At 40.3% G+C, this 13,868-nt stretch overlaps 1 protein-coding gene across 1 annotated transcript; it reads left to right on the forward strand.

Annotated features, from left to right (window-relative positions):
- The first annotated feature begins 1,160 nt into the window (after positions 1 to 1,160).
- LOC117038505 (zinc finger protein 883-like) lies at positions 1,161 to 13,635 on the forward strand. The gene is made up of 8 exons (XM_033135464.1): positions 1,161 to 1,196; positions 1,332 to 1,490; positions 3,948 to 4,006; positions 4,540 to 4,739; positions 7,997 to 8,089; positions 11,322 to 11,404; positions 12,169 to 13,287; positions 13,447 to 13,635. Exons 1-8 carry the CDS (start codon positions 1,161 to 1,163, stop codon positions 13,633 to 13,635), a joined length of 1,938 nt encoding a protein of 645 aa, XP_032991355.1.
- The last annotated feature ends 233 nt before the right edge of the window (positions 13,636 to 13,868 follow it).

The raw sequence follows: 13,868 nt of genomic DNA on the forward strand, positions 1-13,868 counted from the left end.
CAAGGACCCTGAGGGAAAGTGGCCAGAGAAGTAAGATGACCAGGAGATTGGAGTGACAAAAAGCCCAGGAAAAGAGAACACTTTATAGAAGAGCGTCGCGATAGAATTTTTCTGAGGGACCAACTAAGTCAAAGACAGAAATGTATTCACTGGGCTAATTCTTATTCTTATTCTTAATCCTTGGTGTCGTGCTGGGCGTCCAGCGGGGTCTCTGGTCCCACTCCCCACACAAGAACGCAGGATATGGCTAGGCCAAAAAGGAACACCCACGGAGCCATAAGTAGGGGAGTCATATCTCTATACTCTCGCTGGCGGCTGGGTTGAAGACACAGGAACCAGGAGCAACACAATTCTCAACCCTCACTGTGCCGCTTGCAGGCTCAGCCACCATCTTCTTGCTAGCTCCCCCCTTTTTCTGCTAGCCTAGCCACGGCAGTTATATTAGTGCCCAATGGCTCACTGGTTACAGCTGACGGCCAACTAGCCACAGCTGATGGCCATTTGATCACAGTCGATGGCCAGTTACTACCTGAGCCAGCACCTTTCTATGTGAGGCCGAGAGCCTGGAAACTGCTTTTTGGGGCTCTGTCCCCACACTTGGCAACGTAGTGTCAGTGAAGTGTGGGACACGAACCCGATTGCTGTGTGCTCAGGGAGGTGAGGGAATGGGGCGAGTGTGACGGTAGATTACTTTCATAAAGTTTGATGATAAAGAGGAAGAGAGATTGCGCAGTAACTGGGGAGCTAAGTGGGGCCTACGCATGCATTTGTTTCACGATGAGACTTTGCTTCAAAACAGAAACATATTTGATTGTTTTGATGTTAGAGGTATGATGAGTACAGTGGAGTAGAAATTGGTGCTGATGGGGAAGAACCAAGGAATCATTGATAAAGCAGCTTTCTGAGAAGATAGGAAGAGATTCTCGACCAGTGATTTTTTTTTTTAAGTTTATCGGGGTGACAACGGTTAGTAAAGTTACATAGGTTTTAAGTGTACAATTCTATAATACATCATCTGTATATCACATTGTGTTCACCACCCAGAGTCTTAATGGGGGCAATTTTGCCCCCTCGGGGACATTTGGCAATACCCGGAGACATTTATTTTACCACTGGAGGGGGTACTACTGATATCTAGTGCGTACCTACCAAGGCACAGAATGGCGCCCCCTATAACAAAGTACTCAGCCCCAAATGTGAGTAGTGCAAAGAATGGGAAACCCTGGATTAGCAAATTAGGCGATGCTAGCTTTAAATAAGGAGGCAGACATCTCCTTGTTTGCAAAGTGAAAGCAAAAAGAAACCATGGTGTTGGCGGACTCCTTTTGAAGCGGCAGAAAGAGGAGACAGCCTTGTTACCACTTCTCCGTGAAGTGAGACGTACGTGGTGCAGGAGGCGACGAGACGCCTCCCCTGGAGAGGCCCCAGAGAAGCGCGCTCCACCTGTGAGTGGGTTCTTGGCAGAAAAGAATTCCAGCGTGAGCCAAAAGGTAAGTAAAGCAAGGATAAATTTATTCAAAGAAAGGAAGAGGAAGAAGCAGGTTCCTCTATAGACAGAGCAGCACCACTCCTGCCTGGGTTTGAGCCTATTTGTAAGGGCTGTAAATTCAAATTTGCAAGAGGACTACTATTCAGGGGTTTTCTTGGAGAAGGCAGCGTTTTCTCGGAAGGGCTCCATTGGCCATTTTGTGTCCGTCTATGGTCTTTTCATTTCCAACAGTGGATGAAAGAGTGGGGGTTGTGTCTTTTAGCATGTTAACACATTGTAACACAACGAATAACGAGTCTTAGTTCTCTGCTCGGTGAAATCAGTGCCTGTTGGTTGTGGCTGGTCGCAGCTGGTCTTAGCAGCGGCTAGATTATTAACCGTCCATCCTGCTTTGGGGTCTGGTGGTAAGTTTCAAGGACAAATTTCAATAAGGGCTGAGATTTCTTCTTCCGGAGCCAGTCCTGACTTTTATCTACCTCATGAGATCATTTGTTATTGAAGAGGGAAAGTTGAGACCATGTGAGGTTGGAAATCCTAGAGCAATGGTGGAAAGATCTTTGGATAATTAGGAGATAAAATGGCTTGTTGGTCTTTTTCTTAAGGGTTGAGGGCCCATGTAGAGTGGGTGGCCTTGAATTTTTAGTACTTCCCATATAACGGATTGGTTAGAAATTACTCAGGCAGGATAGACAGAGGGTTGGAGGATAGACAGGGCAGATGTTATAATAGGACAGAGTGAAAAGAATTTAAAGTTTTGGAAAGTATATTATTGAAGTGATGCGCCATGACATTTCATAAGTCGTGCTAAGGAAATGAGGATTCCAACTAGTGGAAGGGTAAATAGCTTGGAAGTTTCTATGAGGTAGAAGAGCAGACGCAATCAATACAGGCGAAAAAGTGAACAAGGTTGGAAGTATAGCTTCTGTGTTCAGAGACGGGGATGTCTGACTTTTGGCCCCGAAGAGGAAAAGAGTGTCAATAGAGAATTTCAAGGTGTATGGCTGAGATGAGGAAGCCTTAGGTGTGTGCTAGTTTATGCCCCAAAGCATACAATCGTCTTGAATCAAGGCACGACTGGGAGTCCAAATGAGGAATGAGAGCCAGGTGCCAAGGACTAATGAGTCAGGTCTCTGTGGGTGCCAGCGCAGATGAGAAGCCAGTGAAGTACCTCAGTGGAGATGAGATTTTGTTAATAAGCAGTGGGTTATGTGGTTTGATAAGGTGGTGGATGCACATTGGGAATGGGAAGGACAAGAACACCTAACAAAAAGGTGAAGGCAGTAAGAAATACAAATTGGTAGTTAATACCGTATGGAGAATATAATCAACAGTGTTGTAAAGACCATGTAAGGTGCCAGGTGGGCACTGGACTTATCAGGGGGATCATGTCATAGACTGTGTAGATGCCTGACCAATGCGCTATACACCTGAAGAGCTGAAATAGAATAATATTGAATGTCAATTATAACTAAATATATAGGTATATATAGTCACGGGATATGGAGCACAACATAGGGAAGATAGTCGATGGTATTGTAACAGCTATAGAAGATGTCAGAGGGGTAGTGGCTTGGGGGGTGGGTTATCACTTTACGAGGGCTTTAAATGTCTGCTGTGTTGCTGTGTACACCTGAAAAAAAAAAAAAAAACCCTGCCACATTGCTTTGAGCTTGTACATGCCATGCAAAACAAAACCCAGGATCAAAACAACTCGAATTGTGTACTGGATGCACTAGGATGGAATTGTCCTCAGTGTAAAGAAGAAACAGAAATCTTGTAACTTTTCTTGTTCATGTTTCATTTCAGAGCCCTCCCATAGAAGCAAGAAAAGGAGGATCATAGTGTTTCTCCTGATTTGCTGTCTGGGTACGTTTACTCACAGACTTGCAGAATGGCAGCCACACATCTGCCCACTATGTTTGGTAAGTTCCTAGGGTGGATAAATTTTGCCAGAATTGAGTGGTCCCTCTACCTTAGAGTGGCCACAAATTGAGGGAGCTGAGCAGCCACAGGAGGACTGGGAAGGAGGGGCTGAAAGGAGGGGGTGTGTAGAGCTCTGTGAATCTTGGGAACCCGAGTTTGCTCATGACTCATTCAATACCCTTTGGGATTTTTGAGGGAAGGGCGTATGTGCATGGTGGGGAGGGGAAAGGAAATTTAGGGGATGTGAAAACTATCCCACCCATTTGTTTCATAAACTTGGGAAAGATAAAAACTCCACCTTTCTCAATTTTAATTTCCTTGCCTAAGAAAAATGAGACTTTACATCCACTCCTCATGGGTACCCTATTTTCTGGCTCTGGGTGGGGTTGGTTGCTCTCGATAATATGCTTTGTGTGTGTGTGTGTGTGTGTGTGTGTGACTCAATTGATGTGGCGCAATTTCTAGGCTTGTGAATGTGATTCTGGATGTGCCCAAACTCTCATGTCACCCTCTTCTCTATCTCTGCTTATTCTAGACCCTGCCTCTGCCCAGGAGAGGACCACAGAGACGGGACCCTTCCACTCTGGGTTACAGGTGAGTCAAGAATGGTTTTCTTCCTCCTAAAATACATTTCTATTGGAATGCATCTCCTTCCAATACTCGAGCCTCACAACCGGACCTGCATCTTGAGACTTCCAATGGTGGTTCAGGGACTTCCAAAAAAATTCTCCCACTACCCTACCACTTACTAATTTTTTTAGGCATCCCTCCTGCTGAGTGCTGTTAGGGAAAGTAAAAGAAGGAGATAAGATTGTCCTAGCCTTAAAAAATGTGTGGTCGCTCTGTGGGTAATAATTCTTTCCTTTCGTAAGTATTTCTCTCATGCTTGCAATGTGTTCAGGTCTGTCGTAGACCCTGCAGATAGAAGAGAGTACAAGCTCTCAGGCTGCGTGAAGAGATACATTTCATCATGGCTTAGAGATGCCTTAAATTCTTGAGACTGGATGAGATCCCTGAAGGAGTAAGCATGAATAGAGAAGGGCAGATTCTGAGAAATGGGTCCTAGAGTAAACGAGGAGAGTCCTCAGAATTTTGCAATTGCTGTGAAACATGTCTTCTTTTGCCAGTGCTGTCACCCATGATCTTCTTCCCCAAAACATGGGGTGGGGGTGGTTGAGACAAAATGCATTAATATTTCAGAACTCAGTAACCTTTGAGGACGTGAGCATGGACTTCACTGAGGAGGAATGGGTGTTGCTGACTTCATCTCAGAGGAAACTGTACCGAGATGTGATGCTGGAGAACTATAGAAACTTGGCTTCACTGGGTAAGGATGTGACACAATCCCTTCATTTATCTGTTGAGCTTGGATGTCTGGGATGAGTACGCCCTAATCACTGTGTGCTGTAGACTGTTGATTTCTTGTAGGTTTTTGCAGATTTTTACTTTTAAGAAAATTAGCTGTATTCAGATATAATTCCCATATCATAATATACCCACTTAATGTGTACAAAAGAATTTTGTTTTTTAGTGTATGCACAGAGTTGTGCAATCATCACCACTATCTAAGTCCAGAACATTTTCATTGCACAGCCTACAGGACATTCCATTCCTCCCTGGCTACAGCCACTGGCAACAACTAATCTACTTTGTTTCTATAGATTTGCTTGTTCTGAACATTTCATTTTAAAGGAATCATACCACCTGTGGTTTTTTGGGGGGTAGCTTCTTTCAAGGTTAATGTTTTCAAGGTTAATCCAAGTGATAGCGTTTATCAATACTTAATTTCCTATTTATTGCTGAATAATATTCCCTTGTATAGACATACCACATTTTGTTTATCCATTCATCAGCTGATGGACATTTGGATTGTTGACACTTTTGCTATTATGAATAATGCTGCTGCACACATTTATGCACAATGTTTTTTGAGGGTAAGACAGTTGTTGCATGGACATACATTTTCCCTTCTATCGGATATATGCCTTGAGGTGGAGTTGCTGAGTCATTTGGGAACTCTATGCTTAATATTTTGAGGAACTGCCAAACTGTTTTCCAAACCTGCTATGTCAGTTTGCATTCCCACCAGCAGTGTATGAAGGTTCCGAATTCTACACATTGTTACCAACACTTAATTGTTACCAACACCTGTCTCTGATTATAGCTTAGTGGTTGCAAAATGCCAGTCTCATTGTGGTTTTGATTTGTATTTTCCTCGTGACTAATGATGTTGAGCATCTTTTCATGTGTTTATTGGCCATGTGTGTATCTTCTTTGGAGAAATGTCCATTTTAAACCTTTGGCCCATTTAAAATTTGGATTTTTTTTTACTGAGTTGTGAATGTGCTTTCTGTATTTGGGATACAAATCTCTTGTCAGATATATGACTGCAAATATTTTCTTTCATCCTGTGTTGCATTTTCACTTTCTTGATATTGTTATTTGTAGCAAAAAAGTTTTTAATTTTGATAAAGTCCAACTTACCTGTTTTTTCCTGGACTCTCAATTCTATTCCAATGGTTTATATATTTATCCTTGTGCCAGTACCATGCTGTTGATTACTGTAGCTTTGGAGTAAGTTTTGAAATTGGAAGGTGTGAGTTCTCCAATTTTATTTCTCTTTTTTCAAGATTGTTTTGACTATTCTGGATTCTTTGCATTTTCACATGAATTTTAGGGTCAGCTTGTCAATTTCTGCAAAGGATCCAGGTGGAACTTTGATAAAAGGTCACATTGCATCTGCAGATCAATCTGGATAGTGTTGTCGTTTATTGGATGTCCTTCCATTTATTGAGGTCTTTAAATCCTGTCAACAATGTTTTGTAGTTCTCAATGTCTGTGTCTTACAAATCGTTTGTTAAATTCGTTATATATTTTTTGATGCTATTGTCAGTGAAATTGTTTTCTGGATTTTATTTTGCTATGTTCATTGCTAGTGTGTAGAAATACAATTGATATTTTGTGTATGATCTTGTACCATGCACCTTTGTTGAAATTGTTTATTCTTTCTAATAGTTTTTTTGGTGGATTGCTTCAAATTTTCTATTAATAAGCTTATGACATCTGTGAAGAGAGGTTATTTATTTTTTCCTTGCCTAATTGCTCTGGCTAGAGCCCCCACTGTAATGTTGAATAGAAGTGGCCAGATTGGACATTCTTGTTCCTAATCTTAAGGGAACAGTTTTCCATCTTTGTCTATTAAGTATGTGTATAATAGGTGATTTTAAATCTTCATTGACTAAATCCAAATTCTTGACCCCTTAAGGGACATTGGCTACTTCTCCCCACCATATGTGGTATACTTTTCTGTTGATTGGCATCTCTCATTTGTTTTTGCAAACTGGATGTTTTAGATAATTTACCAACACTAGTATCAGATCCCTCTGCCATCAAGGTTTGTTGTTGTTGCTGGCTTTTGTTGTTGTTTTCTTGTTGGTGCTTATTTGTTTGTGACTTGTACATGAATTCTGTATTCCCTGCAGTATGCAGCCACAGTTTTCGGCTAGCTTCTTATTTTAAGTATTTACTTTTATTTTTAAGGCTGGCTTATTAGGAATACAGATCGGTCATTATAATTTACTAGTCTGCCAATCATTGGTTAAAAGATTTTCTTAAATGCTTTGCCTATATCCCTTCCTCTCTTTGCCAAGGTGATCTACAGGTATGTGAGAAGTCATACCTTTAAGCTTCAGGCAAGTTATAGCTGGGCTTAGCTTTCACTTCCTGCGTGGGTAGGGTCTTCAAAGCTCACTGAACATAAGTGAGTTAGGATTTATCATTTTCTCCATCTTTCCTGGGCATGTGCACAGCCTCACTCATGCTCACAGACTTGTAGATTCCCAGGAACTTGCTGGAGCTTTTCAAAAATCCCTACTGCTGTCTAGTTTTTCTGGATTTCCTTTCAAATTCCTAGCCAGTCTTTTGTTTTCCCCAAGTGAAGTCACAGCCATAAGCATCTTACTAGCAGGTTGCTGTTGTTACGGTAATGCCTTGGGGGTAAGAACTTTTTTCCTGAGTAAAATCAAATAGCCATACCCTGAGAAGAGAGATTTTTCTAGGAAGCTGCAAGTTTAGAAAAAATATTGACTGTTCTGGGGATTTTTTTTTTTTTCCCAGTGGTGCTCCCAAAGTGGTCAGACCTCTCTGTTGACTGCAAGGCTACTGGTTTTTGGCTGCCTCACTAGGACTGAGCTGAGGACAGAGGAGGAATGGGAATAATCTCAAGTTAAAATGTCACAGATCCTGTTCTCTTACCACGGTTCAATAATTTCTTTTGGATAGAAAATTTTCCATGTTTTCTGTGGCTTTGGTTAATCTGCAGAGTTCTAAAATAATGGATGCTAGTTGTTTTGCTTATCATTTGTTGTTTTGGTGGGAGTTCACCAGGGTCCCCATTCTATCATTCTGGAAGGTGCTCCCTCAAGTGCTTTACTTTTGCGTTGTCCACTAGAAATTTGCCGTGATCATTTTGCTGCTCCTAAAGTCACACTTGCCTACCTTCAGAACCTCAAAGGCCAAGTTGTTGCGGCAGTTTGATGGTAGTTTTTGTTGTACACTGTGTACATGTATTGTTTCTCACTATAGGGCATCAACTCAGCAAACCCGCTTTGATCACTGAGATGGAGCAGGAAGATGAAATGGAGACAATAGAGAGAATTCACCACGATACCTGTACAGGTGAGTGCCAAGCATATATGGGTGTTTTACCTCCCAGATCGGATGGGGATGAGGAGGAGGTACATTACGAAATGTCAATCAGGGAACTTTAAAAATCACCCTTTTAATTGAAGGAGAAAGCAGAGACCATTTGGTGTGAACTTCCTCATGTAGTTTCAACTTTACTCAATCTTTCACTTTTTACCTACTGTATTTCCCCGAAAATAAGACCTAACCAGAAAGTAAGCCCGAGCATGATTTTTTCAGGATGCTCGTAATATAAGGCCTACCCTCAGAATAAGCTCCAGTTAAGATAGTCAGCCAGATGGATGCATTTAGTACATCTGGTGCAACACATGACGGACGTATTGAATTATAAAATAATATTAATATATGATTAAGTATAAATAAGTAATATTATTTACACTAATACTTAAAATAAATGATAACATAAATCATAATTAAGTATTTGTAAATACCCAAGTGGGCACCTTTGGAGAGGTAAACACCTATGTAAACGGATGACCAATTTTCGCTGAATGACCAATCGGAGTACAGACACAACACACGAATAACGTGCGCACTTGATAACAAACAGACATGGTTGTGTCTAATATGAATTTTCGTAATTCAATACGTCGTGTGTTGTAACAGACGTACTTAATGCACTCGTGTGAAATAAATAAACATTTTCTGAATTTTGGTGCCTGCAATTTTTTGTCGCTTTTGTGTGGACCATCATTCTTAACTGTCATCATTTTTGTGCCACTCCTGTCTTGTAAGTCTTCAATTAATACTTGATTTAATGGTAGATTTAAAGGGAATAATATTTTAACCCCCAGACAAGATGGGTGCAAAAAGAGCTATTCTGTTGAGTAAAAGAAAGGAATTGTGGAGGACTCCCAGGGCAATAATCTTACAGTTTTCTGCAAAGAGAAGAACTTGGATCTCCAAATGGTCCGAAAATGGCAAGCCGAGTATGATAACCTCAGTCAACAGGTGGACGAGGGAAATGCTAAGAAGCACAAGGGTAGATCAGGTCGGCAACCATTATTTCCTGAGCTGGAAGACATCATCTGTGAGTGGACTGCTGACAGGAGAGTAAAGGCTTTGGTTGTGCTCAGGGATGATATTCAAGCATTTGTCCTTGCAATGGCACCACAGTTAGAAATATCCCCAGAAGAGTTCAAAGCATCACAACACCACTGGATGGCTTCCTTCAGTGATATGAACTGTCTCTAAGAAGATTGACAACACTGTTCAAGCTGGAAGATACTGAAGTTATTAAACATGCACCTGCATTCAAGTCCTTTGTTGATGGCATCGACTTTTCTAAATACTAACTCTCCAACATGATTGCTGTGGATGAAACTGCAGTGTTTATGGGCCAAGGATCTCAAATGACGATTGATCAAAGGGGTGCCTCGTCAATCTACATTCCCTCCACTGGTTATGAAAGTGCACGTGTTACCTGCATTTTGGCAATTCGTCTAGATGGAAAGAAAGCCCCGCCTCTAATCATCACTAAGGGCAAGAAAGATAAGGTGGAACGTGTTTTAGGCATTTATGTTCTTGAAACTGAAAAAGCCTGGTGCACAGAAGCAGTTATAAGGAAGTGGGTCAATTTAATGCTGCCACTTGTTTTGTGAGGTTGCCAAAGAGGTCTGCTAGTCTGGGATTCAGCCAGCACTCACCACGCTAAAGACATGAAGAACTTCCTTGCAGAGAGAAGAATAGATCAAATAATGATTCCCGCAGGAATGACTGCCTATCTCCAGACTCTTGATATGGCAAAAAACAAGCCATTCAAGGACCATTTGCGCATGGAAATCAATGATTACATTGAAAATAGAATGGAGAGAAATCAGAATGGAAACTTTGTGAAGCCTAGCCTGCAAGAGGTCGTGACTTGGGTGAAGAATTCATGGGATAAAAGTACTGACAGCTGTGTTGCCAATGCACTACGAGCAGGCTACATGGACAAGAAGTGCTCATTTAAGGAGAGCTCTGTTGCTGGACATGAGAGATTGGGGCCAATGGTTCTACAGGAAATGGAGTCGCAAGAAATTCAAGCCGGAATTTGGGATTTGGAGAGTTATGATGATGTTCTAGAAGAAGATGATATGACTGTATTTAAATAAATGTAGATTTTTATACATGAATAAACAAATGTAGATTGTTGTATATGAAAGAATAAGACATCCCCTGAAACCAAGCCCTAATGTGTCTTTCGAAGCAAAAATTAATATAAGAACTGGTCTTATTTTGGGGGAAATACGGTATCATTGTTACTGTGCTGAAGGTGTCTGGCTGCTCGCTGCACAAAAGCCGAAACTCAAAGGGGTGAGTTTGATAGGAAAAAAAGCAGGTTTATTCAAGATTCTGGCATTCTGGGAGGATGGCAGACTCCTGTCTGAAGGCCATCCTCCCTCTCTCAGCTGGGGCAAAAGGTATTATAAGCAGGTAAGAAGAGGCAGAACAAAGGAAAGGTGTGTGTGTGGGGAGTTGTTGGCCTGGAGTAAATAGAGTCATTGAAAAAGTGCTTCCCAGAGACTGATTTATTTCAGGGATAGGAGTGGATCTTATGCAGATGTAAAAACCTCTTTCTGTCCTGGAGGTTTCCTTGAGGAAACTGGGTCATTGAGCCTGGTGTGCATATGGTCTGGAGTAAACAGAAGCATTGAAACTGGTATGCAGAGTAAACGTATAGTAAACAGAAACATTAAGGTTTGGCAGGAGAGGAGGGAGGCAAAGAAAAATAAAAACTTTCAAAAATCCCAAGAGAAACTACACCATTAAATCAAATTACACTAGAGGTTTAAATCTCAAAATAGAAGATACCATGTCACCCTTACGTCATTTCTTACTCTCTGTGCTCTATGTCTTGCTTTTTAATATTAACATTGGGAATAATTGTTTAATTCTTCCCATTTTGCATATATAATAATACCTTTTGCCTGTCAACATATTTTTCAATCATGACAGAACCATTCCTTAGTAAATTACATAAAGTATTAAACCAGGTAAGTATCATTCCTTTGATCATGAATGCAATTTTCCTTCACATTGCTTCCTAAGTTTGGGTCAGTATTTGAAGAAAAATCCACATGGGCCTCTCGTTTTTGTCATTATCATCCCACCATTTGAGTTTATGTTTCCCAGTTGTTAAAGATTGGGTTTGAGCTTTACCTGCTTTTGTCAACATATGTCACCATGTCTTTTCTAAAACTTAACTTTTCCCCAATTTGTTCAGATGGGATGATTCTCCTGAAAACCAAACAATTACAACATAAACAAGATATTTTGGAGAAAGAAACACTCAATGGCAAGAATAAGGTAAGATATACGTGCAATGATTTTTTATCTTGCATATTAGAAGCCCAGAATGATAGAAAAGGAGCACATGAACTAGAAGGTAATTTGAGGCAATGAAATCACATTTGTTTCACCAAAAGAAAGCAGATTTTTTGTGAAGGTTAAAAGGTAACTAGATTAAATGTTCAAATGCTATTACGTTTGAGGTTGTTTATTGTGTGCATAGAGATCTTTATCAAATATGTTAAAATGGTTCTCCTGAGACTTGTGAAGCAGTGTTCTCCAATCTCTCTTATTGAAATCAATCTAAAAATATTTAGCATTGTATAAATCTTGTGGTAGCCACATGCATCTTTATTAGGTCATGCCAATATTAAAGAGATTTACAAAAAAAAAACACAACCAAATATATTTTCTAAATATCATTACTTTGAAGGAAACATACAACCTAACTCCAAAAATGGTTCTAGAGAATCTCCAAAATAAATATTTTCATAATGGAGATTAGATATTAAATGTTTAAAATAGAATTCGCTCTAAAGCAATTACATGTTAAAACTCTGTTGAAGAGACCCAGATGCAGTCATCTGGTATAGCGTTTAGCTTAATCAAAGTTGATAAACACAAGCAGTCAGAAACCGTATATTCTCCAAGGAAATACTAAATAGATTCTAATGCCAATAAAGTGCTTGTGAGATATGTCAGAATTTATGTGGGGGGAGATTCTCAATTAATATGGTAAATATGGTAAGTTTTGTGATCGTAACTCATATTTTAATCAATAGGAGCAAACTCATGAAGGCAAACTCATTGAAAGGAATGAAATTGTTAAAGCCTTGAGCAAGAAATCTAGCATTCCTCAGAATAAGAGAATTCCTCGGAATAAGAGAATTCATCCTGGAGAGAAACCCCATCAAAGCCTTGACTCTGGAAAAACCCTCAGAGATTGCTCACCTCTTAAGCCATGTGAAAGAATTCTTTCTGGGGAAAAGTCCCAGGAGAATAAAAAAGATGAAAATGCCTTCATCAGGAGCTCTTACTTAACCATGAATAAGAGACAACATACAAAAGACAAATCCTATGAATGCAGTGACTGTGGGAAAGTCTTAAGTTCAATCTTACACCTTAAGCAGCATGAAAAAACTCACATTAGAAAGAAATCTTTTGAATGTAGTCAGTGTGGTAAATTATTTCAAAGCCACTCATCCATTAAGTTGCACATGAGAACCCACACTGGGGAAAAACCTTTTATGTGTAATCAATGCGGGAAAGCATACAGCTCAAGTTCTTACCTTACGCGACATAAGAGAATTCATACTGGGGAGAAGCCCTATGAATGCCGTGACTGTGGGAAAACCTTCAGAGATAGCTCACTTCTCAAACAACATAAAGGAGTTCACTTAAGAGAAAAACCCTACAAATGTAATCAATGCAGCAAAACCTTCTCTAGGAGATGCAGGCTTACCATGCACAAGACAATACATAATGGAGAGAAACCCTATGAATGCAATGATTGTGGGAAAGCCTTTAGTATTCTTGCATACCTTAAAAGACATAAGAGAATCCACACTAGAGAGAAATCCTTTGAATGTAGCCACTGTGGAAAAGTACTAGGTAGTCAATCATCTCTTAAGACACACGTGGGCATACATACTGGAGAGAAACCTTACAGATGTGATCAGTGTGGGAGAACTTTTAGGATCAGCTCTAATCTTACTGTGCACAAGAAAATTCACACTGGAGAGAAACCATGTAAGTGTGATGACTGTGGGAAATCCTTTAGGGATCGCTCTTGCCTTAAAGAACATGTGAGAATTCACACTGGAGAAAAGCCCTTCATGTGTAATGAATGTGGAAAAGCTTTCAGAGTAAAATCTTCCCTCATTTTTCACAAGAAAGTTCACATAAGAATGAAACAATATGAATGTAAGGAATGTGGGAAAGTTTTCAGCGGCTTCTTGTCACATAGGAGACATATGAAAAGCCATACCAGGGAAATGAAACCCTTCAAGTGTAGTGAGTGTGGAAAAGCCTTTCGGAGGCACGTCTCTCTTACAATACACATAAGAACTCACACAGGAGAGAAGCCCTATGAGTGTAACCAGTGTGGGAAAACCTTCAGTGTGAGGTGTAATCTTACTGTGCACACAAGAGTACATACAGGAGAAAAACCCTACAAATGCAATGTTTGTGGGCGCGCTTTCAGTAAACTCGTGTACCTCCGGTGTCATGAGATAACTCACAATGGGTAAAGCTCCTAATGACGTCCATGTAGAACAGCATTCAGTGAACTCAATCTTCAAGACATACAAACAAGTGCTAACGAAGAGAAAAACTAGACGTAAAGAATGTGTGAAAGCCTCTGAATAACACATTATGTAGGAGAACCCTTAGTTGTGCAATGACCATGAAAAATCCTTTATTCATTCTTCATTCCTTAGAAGATATGTGACAGCTCAACACTGAAGAGAAAAACTTTTAATAG

The sequence above is a fragment of the Rhinolophus ferrumequinum genome, chromosome 18 (assembly GCF_004115265.2).
Source record: "Rhinolophus ferrumequinum isolate MPI-CBG mRhiFer1 chromosome 18, mRhiFer1_v1.p, whole genome shotgun sequence".
NCBI lineage: Eukaryota > Metazoa > Chordata > Mammalia > Chiroptera > Rhinolophidae > Rhinolophus > Rhinolophus ferrumequinum.